This window comes from Felis catus, chromosome B1, assembly GCF_018350175.1.
Source record: "Felis catus isolate Fca126 chromosome B1, F.catus_Fca126_mat1.0, whole genome shotgun sequence".
NCBI classification, from domain to species: Eukaryota; Metazoa; Chordata; class Mammalia; order Carnivora; family Felidae; genus Felis; species Felis catus.
The window spans coordinates 77,271,903-77,296,035 of NC_058371.1; the positions used below are offsets into that span (position 1 = coordinate 77,271,903).

Here is a 24,133-nt window from a genome sequence, read left to right on the forward strand (position 1 = left end):
AAAGTCACTCAGGCTATGGTAAAGTGACACAAAAACAAGGTCGCTGTGCAACCCACAAAATGAGACATCCTCCTCTCAACTCAATGAATTACTGACACTTCTTTACCAATTATAGCTTTTTCCTCAATATACTCTGTGCTCCCTATAAGATTTAATGAGATACTCATAGAATTATCCTTCCTTCTAACAGCACCCAATACAGAGCAAGTCCCTGCTTCTGCAGATCCTCCCTGAAATTATCCAACCAAAGCCCAAATTCTATGATAGGTCTAACACCTTCTTACCAAGATGCCCCATGGTATACTCCAATGTCTATTCTCCTTACTGCAGTGAGTAATAAACTCAACTTGTTTGACTACAGGTATGTTCTTGGTGGACTCTGGTGGTTCTCTCGGAGAACTGAGATACACACACACACACACACAAACACATGCGCGCTCTCTCTCTCTCTTTCTCAATTTCTTTCTCTCCCTCCTTCCAGTAATAGTTCTGTCACCAAAGAGTTTGGGGGGAAATCATTTTGGAAACTATAATCACATGAATACTACATACAAAGAAAATTTGCTTTATGTATAGAAAGAAGATGGATAGAAGCATAAGGTGGTTTATAAAACTTAACTGTTTTCATGTACAAAGGGAAAGTCTTTGAATATCCTTTAAGACTCCACAGTGGCAGGGTTAGGCTTCTTACCACTGACATTTGTTCAAAGTCACTTTACTTCATAGTTAGCAGGCTGACAAATTGTCTACAATTGTGTAATACAACCTGGGTATTAACCATTAACTTTCATCCTTACTCAACCCAAGATACAGCCTCCTCTTTAAGAGGCAAGAGGATAGGGGCACCTGGGTGTCAGCTGGTTAAGCATTGGACTCTTCATTTCAGCTCAAGTTATGATCCCAGGATTGTGAGATTGAGCCCCACAGGGGGCTCCGCACTGAGCGTGGAGCCTGCTTGGAATTCTTTCACTCTCCTCTCTCCCCTTCTGCCCTTCTCCCACCCCCCCCCAGCTCTAAAAATAACATAAATCTTTAAAAAAAAAAAAAAAAGAGGCAAGAGGATATTACAAGCCAAGAATTCCCCAATTTCTTGTCTCTGAAAACTTTCATTGCCACAAACGTATTTCAGACTGTGACAATTTTTCCCACCTTCTCTCCCTTTTCAGTAATAGGACAGCCACCTCCTATTCGATGTTGAGTCGCTCCACCAGGATTTAGATCTTTCTGTCTCCTCACACTGCAGTTGCAGGGACATTGTTCTTCTCTTCTCCATTTAACTAGGCAGCCCTCTCTCCAGAATTAGATACAAATACCTCCCACCTTAAACACACACAAATCCTCCCTCTCTTCATTCCTCATCCCACTCTACCTAATGTGCTTCTGGCTTCCATTCACTGCTGAGTTAAAAAGCACTCCTCAAATGTTTTTTCACCCACTGTTTGTTCTTCAGCCACTGTGGCATTACTTTTGCTCCCTGCATTCCCCTGGCTGGAACACCCTGATCCCCAAACGGGTCTTTGCCAAAGGCAAAGTACACCTTCCAAATTCACTTGGTATCTTCTGAGGGCACTGGACAGTAGTCACGGTTCTCTTCTGGAAATCCTTTTTTCCTTAGCTTCCATAACCTGGTATCTTTTGGTTTATACCTCTTACTTCTTTGGTTACTCTTTCTTGGTCTGCTCTTCAGGATCCTCTTCTCCCACGCATCTACTTCATCCTCCTTAGACTGTCTGTGGGCAATTGCATTCACCTCCACAGCTTCAAACACCACCTATATCCTGAGGACATCTCCAGCCTACTCCTGCTAGATAATCTATGGATATCTCACATGCTACTGCCTAAAACTAACTCCACTCCCCATTATGGCCACTCTGACCTCAAACTCTCTTCCTGAATTCCCCAACTTACTGAATGAAATTACCATCTGTATGGACACCTACCCAAAAATCAAGACTCCTGCCTCTCTTTTCCCTTTCCCACATTCAACAGAATTGGCAAAACTGTCGACCTTGGTCTAAGCATCTCTGGAATCTATCCTCTTTGACTCTGCCTCCTCTCATTTCTCCTTGGATTAGAGTAGTTAAGTTCTCTATGGGGCCTCATTCCATCTTCCACATAGTTGTCAAGGCAAATTTTTAAAAATGTAGATCTGATGTCATCTGCTTGTTTCACTGCCTTTGAAATAAAGACCAAACTCCTTAGCACATCACACACTTCCACCCTCATCTTCCACCACTTTCCCACAGGTTCCTAAGTCAGTGTCATACCAGTATATTTGCAACTTCCTTCCAAACCCATCATGCCCTCTTATTTTCTTTGCTTCTTGTATGTCTGAAATAACCTTCCTCCTTCTCCCATCTTGCCTCTTTTTAACTGACCAGTCAAGATTAGACACTCTTGGCAAAGAGGTAAAGCAATAGGAACCATCATACATTGCTGGAAAGATTTTAAATTGGTTCCATTACCTAGGAAAAACACTATCTAATACTAGGTTTACAATATACACATCATATGACCCAGGAATCCACCCCAGAAAAATATCCCAGAAAAACTCATGCACATGGGCACTAGCATGTGTATGTGGAAATATCGCTCAACAGCCACAGATGAAAAATCAATCCACATGTCCAACAGGAGAATATGCAGATTGTGGTATGGTCATGTCTACCAATAATACAGTAATGAATATGAACAAGAGCCATATTAACAACCTGGATGAATTTTACAAACAATGGTCAGAAAAAAGATGACAAAAGAATACACGTAGTAGGATTCAATTCCTCTCCAGTCCACAACAGACAAAACTAACTTGTATCAATTAGGGATGCCCTCATTGGTGGTAGAAATATAGATAAAAGAGTCAGGCTACTGTTACCTTGTGAAGAATTTTAACTAGGAAGGGACACAGGGAGGGCTTCTCAGATTCTGGAAATATTCTGTTTCTTGAAATGGCTGGTAGTCACAAAGGTGTTCACTTCATAACAACTCACTGGGCTGTACATGTATATGAATTTTCATAATTTCAACACAAAATTTTTAAAGTTACATTATTGTTGTATCCTGAGCTCAGAATGCATCAATTTCTCATAATTATCTATTCTTTCTTTCTCTCTTCCAATGGTTCTTAGTGGAGAATTTTTTTAATCAGGTGACTTCATTGTATAAGTACAGATGCTCAGACCTCACCACTTTTCCAACTGAATCACTAGAATCACTGGAAGGTAGGACCAGAACAAGTAGGTAAGGGTTTTTAACTTCACAAGTGACTATGAAAACAACCTCTCATTACAAACCATTGCCTAGACTGGAAGCTCTTAAAAATACTATCTTTTTTATACTACCCACATCTAGCACAGTACCTGGTATGTAACAGGGACTGAAAACATGTTTGTCAAAGTAATGATGGAAATGCAAACTTACACATCTCACAGTCTGGAGTTGCATTAGGTCTGGGTAAAACATTTGCACAGTGTAGCTGTTTATACAGAATGACCCTGGGAGGCTCAGGGTCAGGTTCCTGAAAGACGTTGTACATGACTGGAGACATTCTTAGGTCAGGCCAGTCCACTGAAAGGCAACCTAAGGCATATATATGAAGGCTGTCTAGTATCTACCAACATTCCTAATTCATTTCAGACCAAAGCATCAAGAATCCAGGGCACACACTTATTTTTAAAAATTCAAGAATAATTAACATACAGTGTCATACAAATTTCAAGTGTACAGGGCACTTTTTTAGTCTAATAAATGTAATGTGTCTTTCAATCAATGGAATATGCATGTGTGTGTGTATATATATATGTATATGGGTGTGTGTACACATGAATATTTTTAATGGCTAAATCACAGTAATCTCTCAACATTTAAATGTCAATTTACTGTTAGAAATTACAAATAGTTACTTTGCAAACTTACAGTTGGAAATTCAACAACAGTATGTTTAATTTTTTTTAATGTTTATTTATTTTTGAAAGAGAGAGACAGAGCATGGGGAGGGGCAGAGAGAAAGGGAGACACAGAATCTGAAGCAGGCTCCAGGCTCTGAGCTGTCAGCACAGAACCCAGTGTGGGGCTCGAACTCACAAACCATGAGATCATGACCTGAGCTGAAGTCAGATGCTTAACCTACTGAGCCACTCAGGCACCCCTCAACAACAGTAGGTTTAGCTTACTTTTATATCACTTCCTGTAAAGTCTCTCATTCACTTCTGTGAAAATATTTAGATTAACTGTCTAATGCTACTAATTAGTTTGTAATTATAAACTATTTTGATATTCATGGCAGAAAATCAATGCTACAAAATTTGGACATTGAGAGTACACATACCTTGGAATAAAGCAAGCACTGAACTTTATGATACAAGTCTAAAGTGAAAGGGCTCTTCAAGCTTAGAAAAAAGCCCAGCTCCCCCTACACAGATTTAAATATGGTAACATAAAAATAGAAAGACAAAAGGAAAAGAAAGCTTGGCTGACTGACACTTTAGGTCTAATATCAGCAATAATCTTAGGAACCTTAATTCTTTGCTAACTTTCAAAACTGAGAAAAAAAAATTGCTCCAAAGGCATATAACCAAGGAAGATAAATCTGGGTATACTGCATCTACAAAATGGTTTGATGTCCTTCATCAAATACAGCCTTTGTGAGACTGTCCTGGGTGAATTAAAATGTGTGCATCTAAAGCACATCAGACATGAATTCCCACGCCCATCTGGTTAAGAAAAATACAGGCTGAGGAAAAGTAAGGCTGATTTATTATTCTGTTGTGGCAAACAACTTAGTCAGATTTTTTTCACCCTAACTGTACAGTGCCCAGAACTTACAGGGCTCAGCAGAGTTACACACAGTGCACTTCTCTGGCCTGGAAGCCTATCTGACTCTGCACTCCTTTGCTGTGTCATGGCGGATTGCTGTTGCATTCGCAAAACAAATATAATGGCATTTCCTGCAGGGCAGGTTTGAGGACACAAAATGCGATCTTCCATCTCTAAAACCAATGCTCTTTCAACACATCTGAAGGCAACTGGTTGAACCAAGCCGCGTCCTAAAGTCACATCTGGCAGTACAGTCTGTGATACATTCCACTGAGAAAGGGGTACAAAAGCTACTGTGAACATGTGCATATCTATGAGTAAGTATGCCCAGAAATCCATGCTTCAGCATTGAAATTTCAGAGAAGTTTCACTGAATACCAAAAAAATTAGGTAAAAGTAGAAGAAATAATCCTACCAAACAACAACAACAACAACAACAACAAAAAAAAAAAACAGCCTACTCACTGACCAAAAAGCTTTAACACTTTTCTCTAGTCTCCTGGTAGGATAGAACCTACAGATCACAACCACTATCTTTTTGTGCCTTACACCAAGCATGTTCCGCGATCTGCAAGAGTTCACTATGACAATTTTCTTTTAAATATGAAATTTATTGTCAAATTGGTTTCCATACAACACCCAGTGCTCATCCCAAAAGGTGCCCTCCTCAATACCCATCACCCACCCTCCCCTCCCTCCCCCCCCTCCCCCCCCCCATCAACCCTCAGTTTGTTCTCAGTTTTTAAGAGTCTCTTATGCTTTGGCTCTCTCCCTCTCTAACCTGTTCATTATGACAATTTTAATTCTGTGTTTATTCTGACAAAATTTTAAATGTTTTTATCATTCTATTCTAGAACATGTGAACAACTGCTTCTGAATAAAGTACAGTCAGGCCACTCTGTCCACAGTTTTAACTCTTTTGACACCAAGTGGTATAACTATGCTGGGAGTTCATGAGGAAAAAGAGAAGTGGACTTTACATAAAAGATGTGTTTGAAGCAAGTTAAGGCCAGAAGACATAACTGTACTCTGTAAGAATGGAGGCTTGCTAACAGTGCAAGACTGACTCATTACATGGCATTTTGAAATACAGCACACTGAACTCAGCTTTCAGTGCCATGGTCACATTTGGGAACAATTTAGCGTGAACAAATAGGATCTATCTGCAGCTTTATATTTCTATTTTACATTTTTATTGATTATACACTTCTGTTGGTATTTACGTTATCAAATTGTTTAGGTTGTATTGGTGTATAAGACCTATGGTACAAGTATACCTACCTTTCTATGTATTTAAGTGACAATGTAATTAAAGTAATTAAGGCAATACTGGACTTCTACAAGTTAACTGTTACATTTTCACATTGTTTTGCATTGTTAAGTGGCCCAAATACTGTAAAAGTTTAAGAAACATACAATGGTTTTCTTTTTTAAAGTTAATTTTGAAAGAGAGCAGGGGGAGGGGCAGAGAAAGAGGGGGACAGAGATCATCCCAAGCAGGCTCCATGCTATCAGCCCGACGTGGGGCTCGATCCCACAAAACGTGAGGTCATGACCTGACCTAAAATCAAGAGTCAGATGCTTAACCCACTGAGCCACCCAGGTGCCCTGAGAAATACTATAATTTTAAGGATGCTGAAAAAGAGAGAAAACGTCAAACCACAATGTGCCCGGCTAATACTTCTAAAGCAACTGGGGCATAATGGATCGAGGGTCAGTCCTTCAACTGGCTCACCATCTGAGCAGAGATAAAACTTTCCTTGACAGAGTTTCCCCAACTTCTGGAGAGCTTTGCTTAACACCTTCCTCCTTCATTCCTTAAATCTCACTGTGAGTCTAAGAGGGAGACTTGGCCCCAGTTTTAAGCAAGTGATTGATAGTGACGATGGCTCAAAAAGATACAATGCAAGTGATAAAAAACTCAGAAGCCAGATATTTACCCCCAAAATAGGTGATGTTTGCAGGACAGAAAGGAAGGAGAAATAGTAAAGTATGACCACTGTCTCAAGATGTCTGAAGAACTGCCATGTAAAAGTAGGATAAGTCGTATGTAGCTCCAAAGGGTGTCTCTAGAATACAGCAGGCAAGTTATAAGGGCATAAAATGTGGTTTAAGATGTTAAGGACCACTACCATTTACCAAAGAGCCACTGAATGCTAGGACTCTGCTAAGTGTTTTATATACATCATAGGGTTCACGTGGAGCCTTCCAACTATTGACCTTGATCACTAAACTAGTACAAGATGAGTTCACAGGCTATTTCTCAAGTTCTTTCCTCACAGAGGCTTGATGAACATGAATGTAAACACTAAAATTCCATAACTTCTTTTTTCTTTCTTTGATTCTCTGCCAATGAGGCAAAATACCGTTAAGAAAAAAGACCAATATAATGGACAAAGGTACTGGGAAGAAAGCAACAATCATTACCTTTAAGAAATAATTATATTGTTATTATTCAAACTTAATCTTTTTTATTTTAGAGAGAGAGAGCCCAGGGAAGAGGGGCAGAAGGAGACAGAATCTTAAGCAGGCTCCATGCTCAGCCCAGAGCCTGATTTGGGGCTCACTGTCAACTGCAAGATCATGACCTGGTCCCAAATCAAGAGTCAGACACTTAACCGACTAAGCCACCTGGGTGCTGCAAAACTTAAAGTAATCTTAAGTCTGTAAAATATACACAGTGAAGAGAGAGATAAATCAGTGAAGATATGTTAAAACTTTTGAGAGTATAATTTAATCAACATATAAACAGCAGATAACGCAGCAGGTCATAATTGTAGATTATTTTAGTCACTTTGAGATGCTTGCAAAGGTTATAGTGTAATCAAAATTACTTAAGTTGATCTCACAAGTCAATTTTTCCTACTCTTTCACTCTATAAAGTAGAGCTTCTAACAAATTACAGTATGCCTACTCTACTGCTTTATTCTACCTCTACAAATCTAGCCAACTGTCCAGCTGGCTGTGGTAACTAAGAAAGGTTTCAAAAACACCTATATCCACCTATTCTCACCTACTAAAAGCTCTTATATATAGCACAAGAGTTAAATAAATCATCAAATATCTTGTGCCCAAAGGTATTTGTTGCATGGGATAAAGAAATGAATAAAATAACTGTGGTCCCAGTCCTCAATAGGTTTGTAATTTTCCCTTTCCTGAGAATGTTTTGTGGAGAAGAGCCTCCTGCAGGTTATTAGGGTTCTAAGAACTCCTTCTAAACATGACCAACATTTTTGTTTTGTTTTTTAAGATTTTATTTTTTAAGTAATCTCTACACCCAACACGGAACTCAAACTCACCACCTCAAGACAATGCTCTACCAACTGAACCAGCCAAGTGCCCCTAAAGCTGGCCACATTTAAAAAGTGACATAGAGCCAGATAGAGCCAAGATCATTTCTCTTTCCCACTCCCTAAAGAATTTCCCAAGATCACTGAACTTTAAAGGGGAAAGGGCCTTAGCAATTACCTAACATGTCTTTCATTTTACTGGGGTCAAGCAAGGCAACTATGCAGAACTATGCACAGATCTTACTTTGCAGGTATGTAGGATAATGCATTTTATTCAGGACCCATACATGAAACATCCTAAATTGTCTTTACACCTACAGTGACTAATGAACTACTGTGATCTTCATTTTCTAAACATAAGTGATTAACATGTTTGGAGTTCTACACTGCTCATACGCTGCGATCTATGTAAACCTGGGGGGTTGGAATAGACCCCATTTCCTCACAGGTGGTACAAAACAGGCAGTTCAGAATACAGTTCAAAAGCAAAGGACAAAGACATCGAGCTTCAGCCCCACCTTTTACTCATGGCGTGAGAGGGCAATTTCTTTATCCTCTCTGAGCCTCCCCATCTGTAAAATGGAAAGACAGTGCAGCATATCTCACAAGACAGCGTAAAAGTTAAATGAGACGAAACATGTAAAGGACTTCACACAATGACTGTAAATAAAACAGCTCACATGTACATCAAATGATAAATGGATAAAGATATATACATATTTATATATAGATCTATACACATAGATATATACACACACAATGGAATACTGTTCCTGAATATTATTCAGTCATAAAAAAGAATGAACTCTGGGGGGGGCCTAGGTGGCTCAGCCGGTTGAGCGTCTGACTTCGGCTCAGGTCATGATCTCAGGCTCAGGTCATGATCTCATGGTTCGTGAGTTCGAGTCCCGTGTTGGGCTCTGTGCTGACGGCTCAGAGCCTGGAGCCTGCTTCGGATTCTGTGTCTCCCTCTCTCTCTGCTCCTCCCCCGCTCATGCTAGAGGGTTCTATCTCTTTCTCTCAAAAATAAATAAAAAACATTAAATAAAAAAGTTCAAAAAAAAAGGAATGAAATCTTGCCATTTGCAACGACGTGGATGGAGCTAGAGAGTGTTATGGTAAATGAAATAAGTCAGAGAAAGACAAACACCATATGATTTCACTCATATATGGAATTTAAAAAACAAAACAGATGAACATAGCAGAGGGGGGAAAGCAGCAAACCAGAAAACAGACTCTTAGCTATAAAGAAAAAACTGAGCTTTGCTAGAGGGGAGGTGGGCAGTGGGATAGGTTAAATGGGTGATGGGTATTAAGGAGGGCACTTGTGATGAGCACTGGGTTTTACATGTAAGTGATAAAATCACTAAGTTCTACCCCTGAATCAAATATTATACTGTATGTTAACTAACTGGAATTTTTAAAAATTTATTTATTTTGAGAGATAGAAAATGTGAGTGGGGGAGGGCAGAGAAAGAGAGAGGGAGAGAGAATCCCAAGTAGGCTCAGCACAGAGCCTGACAGGGGGTTCGAATCCACGAACTGTGAGATCATGACCTGAGCCAAAGTCAGACACTGAACCGACTGAGCCAACTAACTGGAATTTAAATAAAAACTTGAAAAAGGAAGGAATGAATGAATGAATGAATGAATGAAATAAAATATCTCACGTGTTTATGATGAGATGGTGTTAATGTAAGAATCCTGAATCCTCAGAGTAGTGGTTTTGGTTTTTACTACTAGTAGTAAAAACCACTACTAGTAGTGATTTATCAATAGAAGAAATAAAAAACAGAAGTGGTGGGAGTATAGGCAGGTGGAAATGAGGGGGAAGAGATCCAGACAGGCAGTAGAGACCCACAGCAACTCCTCTAGCCTTCCCAGCAGTGAAGAAAGCAGTCTGACAACCACTGCCCAAGGGAATCTAGTTTATTTTATATCACAAGATCATAAACTATTTCCATAGCTGAAAACCTTATGAAATATTGATATTTTCTTTTAACTACCCAAGTATCACTGTGTCATACTTGAATTCATATGTGATCTCCTGAATATTCCATTTCTTCCCCTCAACCTTAATAATTCTTTATTCTTCAAATGAAAACTTCTCTTCCCATTACTTCTGGAAAGAGCTTATTAGGTGGCTGTATTATAGCATATCCAAATTTCCCTATTTTAGGAAATGAGAGGAAGAAAATAATCAGATTTGTAGAAGCAGGTATTCTGGAAAAGTCACTTTCTCCACAATGATGAGTGAGCACAGAATCTTTAATGTATCTAAACATACTCCAATTTTTCAAAGTATGTATTTTTTCACAAATATAGAGGAACAACTCAATTCATACAAAACTTCCCTTGACAACCAAGGGACTTAGAGGTACAATCACTTTCTGGCCTACTTATTCAATGAATTTATTGTGTGTGCAAGAGATCTGACCTCACCATGCTCCCAACCTGATACACCACTAATTACAAAGATCAGTGTTATAATAATAGTGCTAAGGAAAAATGCTGTGAGGTAAGAAAAGGGAAGAGTTCTAAGCTTCACCTCAGACTTTAACTCCAACATCTGTTTCTCAGGAAAGATGTTTTTATCATCCTGCCCCTACCTCATTTCTACTTCATTTACAGCATATGAGCTGGGACCAGCTGTGTGTGTGTGTGTGTGTGTGTGTGTGTGTGTGTGTGTATGTTCATTATCTCTCTTCCTCTATGAGCATCTTGAGGAAAGAGACTGTACCCTGGAACAGCACCTGGAACAACAACAAATATACTCTCGATCAACAACTATCTGAGACCAATATCCCTAAGGTCTGGAAAGAGACTTCATAGAGAAGTAATATTTGAAGTGGGTCTTGAAGAACCTAGGAGTCTGCCAGAGAAGGCTTGCACACCTAAAATTCAATGTTAAACTGCCACATCTGATCATCATAAATGCCTTAGTGTACTACTTTTGACTTCTATGTGCAAATATCTTATAACTCACAGAGTTTATGTTTCTTTCCTCACCATAACAAGTTGTAAAGAACTCGATTTCTATTATTACTATAAAAAATCGATCTTTGGTCGAGGGGAACCCTTACCCTATAATCTAGGTTCTTATTGAGACTCATTTTTACTTAAATACTCTCTCAGTAACTGTATTTTGGTTTAACACCTTCAAAGAGGTTGACCTAACCAAACAGATTCAATAAACTAGGCTTACTAGGAGAACCTCAGGAACATCAAGTGCTTGATCACTTTAGAACCTTATTTTTCTTAAATTCAAAAGAATTCAAGCTAATTTTCAAGTTCATTTAATGGAAGAATGTAAGTATCACTTACCAAAACAATCAAAATTCTCTCACCAAAAAAATTCAATGTTTGTTGTTACTGAGGAGTAAAAGATCAAAACAACATAAAACAACATTTTACTTTGGAATGAGAGAGGCAGAGACAGGTGGCTATTAATATTTTTGACTCCTGGCAAATACTTCATCAGACCCTTACACCCACTACTTGCTTGGTAGTAGGACATCTGCAGCCTTGGTAATTTCCTAGAAGACAGGTTCTGGGTAGGGAAAGGCAGCCCAGGGCATCATACACTCAGTAATCACTTAGAAAGGGGAAGGGTATATACTTTCAGTCTAGAAAGGATATTCTTTAGATAATCTGCCAACCTTTCATTCAACAGGAAAGGACCCTAATGCCCAGAGAACAGAGGTGATTTTTCCTTAAATCCAGTCACTAGAACCCAGGGATCCTGACTCAATCAGGCATTATTTCTACTATCCATGAATCTACTATCCATCTCTCTTTAGGACATCAAAACTTCACAAATATAGCCAAAATGTTCAGAAGGGGAGAACAGTCATGAAACAAAAACTAAGACTAGAGGAGTGCTTGGCTGGCTCAGTCAGAGGAACATATGACTCTTGATCTATAGGTCATGAGTTCGAGCCCCAGGTTGGCTGTAGAGATTACTTAAATAAACTTAAACACCTAAGATTAGGAATTCTGACTCTTAGCCACAGACATGAGAACTTAAGAACAAGTCATCTGAACATCCTCAGTTGTCTACCAGAGATGCTGTAAGTTTGGCTGGATCATGGCTTCAGACAACTGAAACAGATTTTCCCAGTGCTGACTGTTATGACTCACAGTCCTCCTCTGAGAGAATGTGCCCATCCAGTTTCAAAGACTAAACGTAGTACAGGGATGCACAGCACCAACTCAGTGAAATTAATCCAGCAAGGGGAAGTAAACCAAAAGGCTGAAGATGCCTGCTGGTTCAGCATAGTACAGGAGGAGTGCCAGCCAACACCTGAACACTGTTTTCAGTCTCCAAAGACATTCAAGGTCAAAGGCAGAAGAAAAAATCTGGGCCATGCAAATTTCTTTTGTCATCTGAGTTCAACAGGATTGGGGCTCTAAATGAGTGTTCATGCCCAGCTGTCTTGAATCATCACTTTCTATTCTCCACTAAAAGCGTTTTAGAGAAACATTCTAGAAAAGCAGTATCTCCTTGAAACTGGCTCAGGTCATGATCTCATGGTTTCTGGGATTAAGCCCTGCATGGGGTTCTGCACTGATAGCATGGAGACTGCTTGGGATTCCCACTCTCCACCCCTCCCCCATCACACTCCCCACCCCTTTCTCAAATAAACGTTTAAAAAGAAAACAAATGAACCAGGGGCACCTGTGTGGTTCAGTCAGTCGAGTGTCTGACTCTTGATTTCAGCTCAGGTGATGATCCCAGAGTCATGGGATCAAATCCCAAGTAGGGCTGTGCATTGAGCATGGAGCCTGCTTGGGATTCTCCCCCCCCGCCTCTCTTTCTCTTTCTCTCTCTCTCTCTCTCCCCCTGCCACTCTCCCCTACCTGTACTCAAAACAGGGAGAGGGAGGGGTACTTGGGTGGCTCATTCAGTCCAACTCTTGATTTTAGTTCAGGTCTTGATTTTGGGGCCATGAGTTCAAGCCCCATTTTGGGCTCCTCACTGGGCCTGAAGCCTACTTAAAAAAAATAAAATAAAATGGCCAAGGGTGCCTGGATGATTCAGCTGGAAAAGCATAGGACCCTCAATCTCAGAATAAGTTCAAGCCCCATGTTGGGTGTAGAGATTACTAAAATAATAATACAATTTAAAAATAAAATAGTTTTTTAAAAATGATCTAAAATAGTCAATTTTGACTATATGGGCAACACTATACAGTCTGTGCGCTCATTTTTACTGATGCAAATAGTAATTTTGCAGATAGCTGGTTAGTTCTTCCTCATGATAAATCTGAACATCTGAGCACACAATTTTAACTAAAAATTTAAACTATTTAAATTCACAAATGACTGATATTAAGCATTTATTTTTTTTCTTGCAAACAGCCTTGAAACAGGGTATTCCACTCATTTTGTTGGAAATTCAAGACCTAGACAAAGATCCATTGTCAGAGAGAATGTCACTATGACAAAAGAAGGGCACAAATTTTCTTCTTTTGCAGTAATTTTATTATATTAAATACTGCTTGAAACAAGTAGGCAATTGGCTAGACCAGGGAAACGCTTCTGTTGTGCAAATTATTTATGTTAATCACCATTTATCATACGGTAGTAAAATTTGGACTCTACACATTCTTATGGTTCCCCATCCTCCAAATATCAGTGAGTACATAATCAGAAGTAAACTTGTCAACTTTCAACTTACAGCTGACTATACAGTTTCAGTGGACCATGCAACACCTGGGCAATGACAAACTCAGGGTAAAATATGTGCTTTCATTAACTCATATGCATAATGGTCATCTTGACCACCCCCCACCATGATGATATTTATCTTTGGAGTACACTAATTTCATGTAGCAAATACACTGTTAAAATTACTTGAGAGTATATTAAAATTTTTGTCCTTCCTCAGACACTATGCACGGTATCCCAAGGGAAGGTGAGAAATGGGTACTTAAGCAATAGGCATTGCCTTCATTTTTCCACAGGGCTGCTAATCTGGCTTGGGTCAGTCAGAAAACGTTACTCAGTTTTGAAATATCTAGGCAAATTCTTCCTTTAAGTATTTCACATGATAAATCAATAAAGCCCTTTTAACAATGTATCACTTTATTTAAACTCCTCTGGCTGTCATCACCTCCTCAGGAGGACTTTAAAACCAAAACACACAAATGACCAAGTGAATGTGTGAAGTCAAGAAGACACACACACACACACACACACACACACACGCTGAAGAGACAACTTAATTTGGGCAGGGTCCTCATCTAGCCAAGACAGGGAAAACCTCTGGTAACAATGACGAAGTAGAGAAACTCAACCACTTTCAGTACTCCTCAGTATGGCTACATCAATTTATTAGCGGTGAACTGGAGATGAAAGGGCATTATATGCAGGCACTGTGTAACAGGCATGTTGCTCAAGTTTCCTAATGTGTAAGATTGTCAAACTGTCTTCAAACCATAACATAAGAACATGATGAGATAATATAAGAAAAATAGTTGGCTCAAAGTTCAGTTTCCTTTCTGTGCTAAGCCAATATTGTTATCACGACATGGAATGTACCATCTGCATTAAGAAAGATGCATGGGAGGGGCGCCTGGGTGGCTCAGTGGGTTAAGCATCTGACTCTTGATTTCAGCTCAAGTCATGACCTCACAGGTTGTGGGATCAAGCCCCGAGTCGGACTCCAAACTGACAGTGCAGAGCCTGCTTGGGATTCTCTCTCTCTGCCCCTCCCCCATCCAAGAATAAGTTTTTTGTTTTTTGCTTTTTTTGTTAAAATGCATGAGAGCAGACAGTATGCAAACATGCAGTCTGCATACACTTGAGTTCTGTCATCTTTATAGGTAGTGTTTAGATCTGGAAAGAAGTTCTTAACTACTAGTGATGCCTTTTCCCCTTGAAAGGAAAGAATACATTATTGCAAGAATTCAAGGATGACACAACATACAGCCAAGCAGTCCCTCTGAGTGAAGCATGGTTAACGTTCTAGGATTACTAATTCATTATAGGCCCCAACTGCTGACTCCAACAGACTCTATCATCTTAACTAGCTACTTTCAGTAGGGGAGGAGGCAGGAGAGACTGACCTTGATTCACCTCATTACCAGCCAAATGTAGAAAACCCTGTAGCACAGTGGTTTTCAATCTTGTCTGTACATTGCAACCACCTGGGGAGCTTTTAAAACTCCAACTGCCCAGATCACACCCCAAACATCCGAATATCTGGGGGCAGGGTACAGCCATCCATAATTTTTTAAAGTCCCTAGTGATCCAAGATGCTCCCAAGGTTGAGAGCCACTGTCTAGGATCATGCCTTCTGACCTTAAATTACACGCTGAAAGCCAAACTAGGAAAGTCAGCCTAGAGCGTTTCACAACCACAACTTCTGAGTAGAGCAGGTACAACAGGGTCCCAAACGCTGGAACATCACAGGTGCCTGCACCGAGGTCCACACAGAGGGCCAAACAGAAAGCTTATCATCAAAGCTTATCATCATCAGATCCTCAGCTGAGAGCCACCTTTTTAAACAATTTGCACTAAAAACAAAAACTCCAAGTTCACCAATCTTAAGAGATGGCACGAAAGGCCACTGGGCTTTTTTTTTTTTTTTCTTTTTTAAAGACAAATCTCCGGGAAAGGACACTGTATATGGGAGCGCGCCCCACACACAAAATCTATAAAAAAGCAGACAGAAACGTACAATTCCCATGGCGGCCTAGAAAACACCCCATAAACTCCCCTCTGCGCAGCGCAAGCGGGCGCGCGCCGGCCCATGGCCACTGCACCTGCTGTCGCGCTGGGCCGCACCTGCTGCGCGGGGCCCTCTCCTCCTACCTTCCAGCAGCTCGTCCAGGCTGGAGATCTTCCGACTGCCATCGATGGTATAGATGGTGCGGACGCCCTGGGGCAGGTTCACGTTGTCCGACAGGGAGCGGGTGAGCTCGATGAGCAGGGCATCGAAGGACCGGAAGCGGTCGCTGGAGATGGCAAACACCAGGCCCTTGAAGTAGCGGTCCCCATTCCGGTAGAAGCGTGCCTTCTTGGCCTTCTTCTCCGAGCTCAGAGCTTGCAGGGTCCGCGTGCGGTAGAAGCTGCAGTGGGCACTATGCGCGGGGCTGGGAATGAGCCCGTTCCCCTTGGGGCCCGAACTGCTGCTGCCTCCTGAGGAGCTGGGCGCCCCTCTCCGCGACCCTGGTCGCGGCCTTTTGTCCCGTTCCTCAAAGTGCTCCAGCTCAATACTCCTGGTGCTGGCCATCGCGGCTGCTCCAAGGGCTCCCCACAAAAAAACGTCCCAGCCACAACCTCTCGGTAGCCTAACGTCAATGCGAGAATCAAGTACAGGGACGTCTGACCGTGAGGGGCCTCACAGCGCCGGGACACCTGGCTCTGGCATCCCGCCCTCTCCTCGCAGGTGGGGGCCTCTGAGCAGCCGAGGCGCCGACCGGCCCGCGCCCCCACTAAAAGTGGCCACAGCGTCGAGCTGCCCAGCTCATTGTCCAGAGCGGCTCGCTCGATCCCTCCCGCCTACCGGGGAGCCTCACGGCCCCCCCGCCCCCCAACGCCGGTTGCCTTCTCCACCAAGCCACGCCTCACAACTCCCGCCTGGGAGCCGGCCAGGAGCCGCAAAGTTGGACCGCCCCAGGCTCGCCCCGGGCCCGCGGGCACACACAAAGCTCGGGCGCCCGCCGCGGCTCGCGTCCGCCGGCGGCTCCCGGGAGGCTGAGGGGAAGGAAGAGAAGGGGGAGGAGCTGGGAGCGTGGGAGAGGCGCCGCGGGCCCGCAGGGGCGTCGCGCCCGGCCTCGGCCCGCCCACGCGCCCAGCCAGAGGCCGGGGATGCGGCGCCGCCGCCTCGCTCCTCCGCAGGCCCTGCCCTGGGGCGGCGCGCGCGGACTCAGGCTGGGAAGGCAGTGCGGGGCCCCTTCCTCCCCCAGAGCCCGGCCCTAGCGGGAAATAATGCAGCCCGCCTCCCTCTCTGCCGGCCGGCCCAGTCCACCCACGAGCATCCGCACCCCGACTCCGCGGGGTTGGGGGGGGGTGGTTCCTGCCCCCAAAGGGCTGCCAAAACCAGGGAGGGAAGTGGGTGCGCCAGGAGAAGGGGGACGCACGGGTCGGCGCGGAGGCTCTGCGGCGCGAGAGGAGCGGCTCCTCCCGGGTCCTAGGCAGCCCCGCCCGCCTGACAGCTACAAACCCGCGCAGCGCGCTAATGGGCGCAGCCGCGGCGCGCGCTCCTCCGCCTGGGAAACGTAAACGCGCAGGCCAAAAAAACTACAAAGGAAGGAGATTCAAGGGCAGAGATCACATCCCTAACTAATCTCCAAAGGAGGAACCGAGGCCAAACTAGGGCAGACATTCGAAACATGCCATTGGATTTGGGCACAAAATTTACTTTTTAAGAGGAAATTTGAAGCTTTATTTAAAAAACCTTTAATAAAACAGTTTCCATTGCAGATTTGCTAACATAGAATGCTGAGTAACTTTGAATGAATCATCACAAGTTACTGGGTTTTGAGGGATTTATGTCAACAAATATTTCTTAAGAGCATGCCATGTGCTAGGCATTGTTTCCATCACTGGGGATGCGTTAGTAAGGGAAACAAACACCTCCCCTCCCCCACTTGCACTCAAGTGGTATTAAATGTTGTAAATTTAAGCTTCTTATTAAGCAATATGTCTAACATTTGTAAGCACCCATCACATTGGAAATCTTAGTTTACTAGCGTTTGGTCAACAGTAAAAACATATCTCCTGAAGGCTTGTGAGAAACATTAGTTACTTCCATTTTGCCATTAGGGAAATATAAAACTAAAAGATGTTTGGTCCTAATCCAGCAGGTTACCCAACCTACCCTGAAACCTTATTTATTCAGCACCTGGTTCTCTGGCCCTAGAAAACAAATCCAAATCGACCTGTAAGTTAGGAAAGCACGGATACTTTTCTTGGAATGAACTGAGTCCTGGAAGAACATGAATATGAGAAGGCAGAAAAATCCATAGTAGTTCTTGAGCAGGTGTGAAGTTGCCTTGGCCTGGCAATGCCCCAGAAGAATCCTGTTCAGTGCAGCATTGTAGCCCCAGAGCAATCTCAGGGACAGACCCGGACATAGCTGACTTCTAGAATCAGGCCTGGAGCAGGCCAGGAAGTCAGCTGATCTGAGGTTTCAGTGTAGTTTTCAAGGGAAAAATTTCTAAAATAGACCTCAATCCAGGCCAATTAAATCACAATTTACTGTTGGGCTTCTCCAACAGTAGTTTTTGAAAGTGCTCTTAATGTACATAGCCAGGGTTTCCAACTACAGGCTGTAACATTAACAATCAAACACATAAGTGTTCTCAAACTTCGATGTACTTACATGCAGTGGGGGAATCTCATAAAATGTAGCTTCTGATTCAGTAGGTCTGGGATAGAATTTGCAATTCTACATTCCTAACAAGCTCCCAGGTAATGCCAATGCTGCTGGTCTAGGCACAGCACTTTCAAAAAAAAGGAACTAAATGGTAAATTCCTTGAGATAAGGCCTCATAAGTCCAAGTAATTGCAGAACCAATCAGCTTTGTAAATGACTTAAAATGGGTGTGTTCATTTGTTTTGCTATTACTATTTCTTGGAGGGGGGAAACACACACACACTTTCTAATCTACTGCTGTAGTAACAAATTATCCCAAATCTTGTGATTTACAGCAATAAGTATTGCTGTAAATTTCTTTATTAACTCAGCAGTTTCTGTGATTCGGAAATCTAGGGGCAGTTTCCCTTGAGTTCTCATTTGATTGCAGTCAAGATGTTGATTGGGGCTGCAGTCCTGTGAAGGTTTGACTGGCACTGGAAGACCCACTTCCAACCTGGCTCACTCACATGGTTGGTAGGAGCTCTCAGTTCCTTGCCATGAGCACCTCTCTGTAGGGTCGCTTGAGTGTTGTAACATCTCAGCTGGCTTCCTCTAGAACAAGCATTCATGAGAGAACAAGGTGAAAACCATTATGTCATTCCCATAGCATCCTGTGAGTTACATGGGTCAGCCCTGTTAATGTGGGACAGAAGGGTATGACTACCAGGGGTCAGGGATCATTGGGGTCATCTTGCAGGCTGGTAGTGCAGGCTTCAATCACTCGAGCTTTAGAACACCGACTACACACATTTTCTCACTCAAAGATCCCTGACAAAAGATTTGGCCTTCTTTCATAGTAAATACAATTATGTAATATGCCATTATTTTAACATTATTCCCTAACATTATATCCCTAAATTTAAAAAAGATTACTGTTTCTCAACAAGAGTGAAGGGAGAAGAGAAAGAATTTCCACAGCTGTTAGTTAAAATTATTTTGCTTATGCTCTTTGCATTAATTTGTCTAAAGAATTTTATTCCTAACCCTCATATAAGAATTAAGATGTAATCACTTTTCATAAGATATTTACTTAATATGTGGTATGTATCAAAACCCAGTTTGCCAAAATTTGAATTTTTATTGCGATGGCAAAAAATTAGTTTCAGCATTACAATCTTAATGCAAACAAAATTTGGGGGTCCTAGGTGAGCAACTATTAATTAATTAGGGTTAATTCATAGTAGAAGCAAAGCAAATTCTCTCCTTTTAAGCCACAGCAGAATTTGAAGAGTAGGATGTTTCAACTGTTATTTACTTTGTTGAGATAACTCCTTTTTTTCTAACCAAGATACACTATCTTTGCTAATCATTCGTCATTACAGAGATGGGTCTAATTCTCCTTGGTGGTTGCAGATTCTACCAGTTCTGTCTGCCAGGTCCTGATTGAAGAAGGCTTCATTAGGAGGGACTGGCCCTGACTGGCCCTTCGTGTGGAAGCCAGCCTTGACCTTAGCTCTCTGTTGGTGGTGGATTCTCTGTACCTTTTCTCACACCTCTTAATCTAACATTTGTCTGAATAAAAACTTTTGTGCAGACTGCTTTTAATTTTTTTTAACCTTTTTTAACGTTTATTCATTTTTAGAGACAGAGAGAGACAGAGCATGAATGGGGGAAGGCCAGAGAGAGAGGAAGACACAGAATCTGAAACAGGCTCCAGGCTCTGAGCTGTCAGCACATAGTCCGACGCGGGGCTCGAACTCACGGACCGCGAGATCATGACCTGAGCCGAAGTCGGTCGCCCAACCGACTGAGCCACCCAGGCGCCCCCAGACTGCTTTTAAAAAAGACTTCATTTCTATGCTACAGAGAATCTAAGAATTTTAATCCAAAAGCTCTTCTCCATTTTTTGCATGATTACAAATGGCCCTTTTCTGCTCTTGATAAACAATAATTTTAAATCACGAAGTATCTGGATGTGAACATTTTCTTGATGATATCCAGGAGGAGTCTTTTAAAAACCATTTGGGGCAGAAAAGCTCAACCAGGCCTGAAGGGAAGGTAATTGTTTTTTGTTCTCAACACTTGTCCTTAGATCACACAGATTAGCAACACGATTTTAGAATTTTGGAGCTGCCTTTTTGCCAAGTGGTAACTCCCTTCCCCCAACCACCTCACCTGGCTACCTCTACCTTGACTAACAAATACAATGCAAATTTTTCTTTAGCATTATTTGTTTAAATGAGTTTTCCTGCCATGCTTCTTTATGGAGTTTTACATAAGAAAAGTTGCCTTGAACATCTGCTGATTTTGCTTCATGCTACTTTACTTTTCAAATGCATTGGCTACTCTTCACTTCTGGCCAGAAACTTTAGCTCTTACAGGCAGTTTTCCAGCTCCATTATTTATTACCTAAAGATGCTTACAAGCCTTTTAGACCGCACTGTGCTAAGACTTTCTGCTGTCTCATGTTTTCATTCCTATTCACTACGTGCCAAACATTGCTCCCAGAAGCAAAAATGATGAAATGACTATTTTCAGTGGAAGGGCCCGGTGACTATGGACTTGAATTTTTGAAACTGAGCATTATTTTTAATTTCATAATCTTTAATGACTATACATTTTGGTGTTTTTGTCTAGTTCTAACAACAAAGGACAAAAAGCAAAATGGTTCAGGGAGAGACTGTCTCCATTTACTCCATAACCTGAACCTAGACTAGAAAAAAGATTCATATAAACTGTTCTCTTATTTGTTGTTTCACCTTGGGAAACTTGCTGCCCTTTCTGCCATGATTCCTACAGCTTTTTACAAATATATTAATGGCTTCTTTGCAAATGTACACGAGGGAATTATTAAAACTACTTTTTCAGGTTCAGAAAATTCAAACTCAGCTTATTGGTTAAGTCTTTAAAAAATTCCAAGTTTCAGATGCCAGGATGGCTCAGTGGATTTGTTGAGCATCTGACTCTTGACTTCAGCTCAGGTCATGATCTCCCAGCTGTGGTATTGAGACTTGAGTCCTCCCTGAGTGTGGAGCCTGCTTCGGATTCTCTCTCTCTCTCTCTCTCTCTCTCTCTCTCTCTCACTCTCTCTCTCTCTCTCTCTCTCCCTCTGCCGCTCTCCCCTGCTTGTGCTCTCTCTCTCTCAAATAAAGTAATTTTTTTAAAACGTGTATTTATTTTTGAGAGAAAGAGCATGAGCAGGGGAGGGGCAGAGAGAGAGGGAGACACAGAATCTGAAGCAGGCTCCAGGCTCTGAGATGTCAGCACAGAGCCGGACACGGGGTTCGAACTCACAAACCGCGAGATCATGACCTGAGCTGAAGTTGGAAGCTTAACCGACTGAACCACCCAGGCACCCCTCAAAATAATTATTCTTAAATTCTAAGGTTAATTTTTTAATAAAAATATCATTAAGAAAATTCAAATATGCATGCTTTAAATGTATATAGCACACAAATTCTTTCCTTTTTTTCTAAGAGAAACTGTGGTTATTATTTCCTCCTATTGGTACATTTCACTTCCACAAAGTGTCTGGGACAAAGATTCTCACTTTTTATGTAAATTCCATCTACATATTCAAAATTATGCTCAGTTATTTCGTGATTTACTAGTTCATCTACAATAATCGTTCAGATGAAATAAAAACATTAAAATTATACAGCAACTCTCTTCTTAGAAATTTGAACTTTTTCTCTGAAATCTTCCTAAGAAGCAAACCTGGGCAGGTAGTAGTGTTCCTACTTTCCAGATAAGGGAATGGAGGCACAGACAGTGATTTTCAACAATTATTTTAATAATATCAAAAGTGAAAGACCATGGAAAAGTACCACAGTAGTCTCATTTTGTTTCTATAGAATCAAATTTCCTAAGCCCAGTATAAAATTTACTCTTCAAATCTAAGCTTTTTGCTTCATTTAAAATTCAAAAAGAATTATCTTAAAATCGATCATGTTTCTAGTGGTTTCCTCTTCTCAGTAGCACATTCCATGTTTATATTAATACTGAATGTGACAAACTGTTCATGCACTTGAGAGTAAAATAATGATGTTCATGAGTACTTAAAGGGTAATAAAGCTTTTGTGATGATTAATCAGTAGTTATGACCTAGTTAAAGAAACAGATTATAGATGAGGAAATAAGAAAGATTAAGCAGCAGAGATAGAAATTGACTCCAGGGTATGCTAACTCTAGAAAATGTTCATCTCAAGCTTTCAAAATTCATTAATCATAAAGAAGTCTGTCTCTTTAGGAAGTTATAATTAAAAATTAATGATTTTTATACCTACAGTAGGTTTACAATGCAAATTAGCTGGTTATTTTAAGACAGGTGTTGTGTATCCTGTACACATATTTGAAATATTCAAGAGTAAGAGTAAAAAAAAATATGTTTATCATATATATGTTAATAATAATACTACCCACACTTTACCTTTAGTAAATCTATATTCATTTGGCTACAGATTTAGGGTCAAGGGCTTTTCCTTGGTATTTCCCAGAGTCCTATCTGAGACACCTGATATTGACCATGATTTATTGTTTATACAAAAGATCAGATATATGTGTGTGCAATAAGATTACACATATTTTTATTTATTTATTTATTTATTTACTTTAATTAAAAAAATTTTTTTTAATGTTTATTTGTTTTCTTAAGAGAGGGAGACAGAGCATGAGCAGGGGAGGGGCAGAGAGAGAGAGAGAGAGAGAGAGAGAGAGAGAGAGGGAGAGAGAGGGAGAAACAGAATCTGAATCAGGCTCCAGGCTCTGAGCTGTCAGCACAGAGCCTGACACAGGGCTTGAACCCACAAAGCCCAAGATCATGACCTGAGCTGAAGTCGGACGCTTAAACCAACTGAGCCACCCAGGCACCCCATAGTTTCTTTATTTACTTTGAGAGAGAGAGAGAGAGAGAAAGAGAGAGACTGTGAGCAGGGGAGGGGCAGAGAAAGGGAAAGAGAGAATCCCAACCAGGCTCTGTGCTGTCAGCACAGAGCTAGGTGTGGTGCCCGAATATTATACATCCTAATGTAACCCATATGTTCATTTTTAGTTTGCTAACATTATAAAATTACATTTATTTCAGTACTTAAATTAATTAAAATTAGTTACTATTTATTATTATTACTGTAATAATAATAGTATTTTTTCACCCTATAATTCCTCCCTCTAGTGGTAAGCCCTGAATTCCTGAGGTCTTACCTGGTTCAAAAGCTTAGTCCCATGTCTTCATGAAGAGACATCTATGAAATGACTCAGCCCTCCAGGGCCCTCTGTTCCAACTGTCATTGCTGTGTCAGTGCCTAGCACTGTTTCCTACCTTCTGACGGCCCACGTATGAGCTACAACTCTGGGCCTAGCAACAGATTCCAAAAGCATAGAGAAGAACAAATAAAGAAAGAAAAATGTGTTCTCTTGAAACAAAGTCTTGGTGCTAACTTGGAAGAAAGATCTGTTCCAAGGTGACATATTCTTTTCATTAAGACATAGAATGCTTGACTAAATCTGGGTATATAGTTACAAATATGTAGAAAATGGGGTTTGCCCAAGTAATTACAAATAATTTTCCTTTAAATTCTTATTTTTTAACAAGGACTGTCTTAATCTCTTCAGCTTTCTCAGATTCCTTTAATAGACCTGGCAAGGCCTGAATATGTACATGACAGGCCTTGTAACATGATGGAAGTTCTGCAAACCACTATAAATTGCCCAATTGTTTCTC

The 24,133-nt window shown here is 41.3% G+C and overlaps 1 protein-coding gene across 13 annotated transcripts in view; it reads right to left on the bottom strand.

Moving 5' to 3' along the window:
* Positions 1–16,788, bottom strand: part of DCLK2 (doublecortin like kinase 2) — a 162,863-nt gene extending 146,075 nt beyond the window's left edge. For 3 of the 13 annotated variants that reach the window (XM_045056862.1, XM_045056863.1, XM_045056864.1), the window contains exon 1: positions 15,924–16,788. In XM_045056862.1, coding sequence (XP_044912797.1) covers positions 15,924–16,344 — 421 coding nt within the window. In that variant the 5' untranslated portion in view covers positions 16,345–16,788. The remainder of the gene's footprint in view (positions 1–15,923) is intronic. The other 10 variants (XM_019828866.3, XR_002155982.3, XM_011281627.4 and 7 more) reach the window with 7 other exon arrangements.
* Between the last annotated feature and the right edge of the window lie 7,345 nt (positions 16,789–24,133).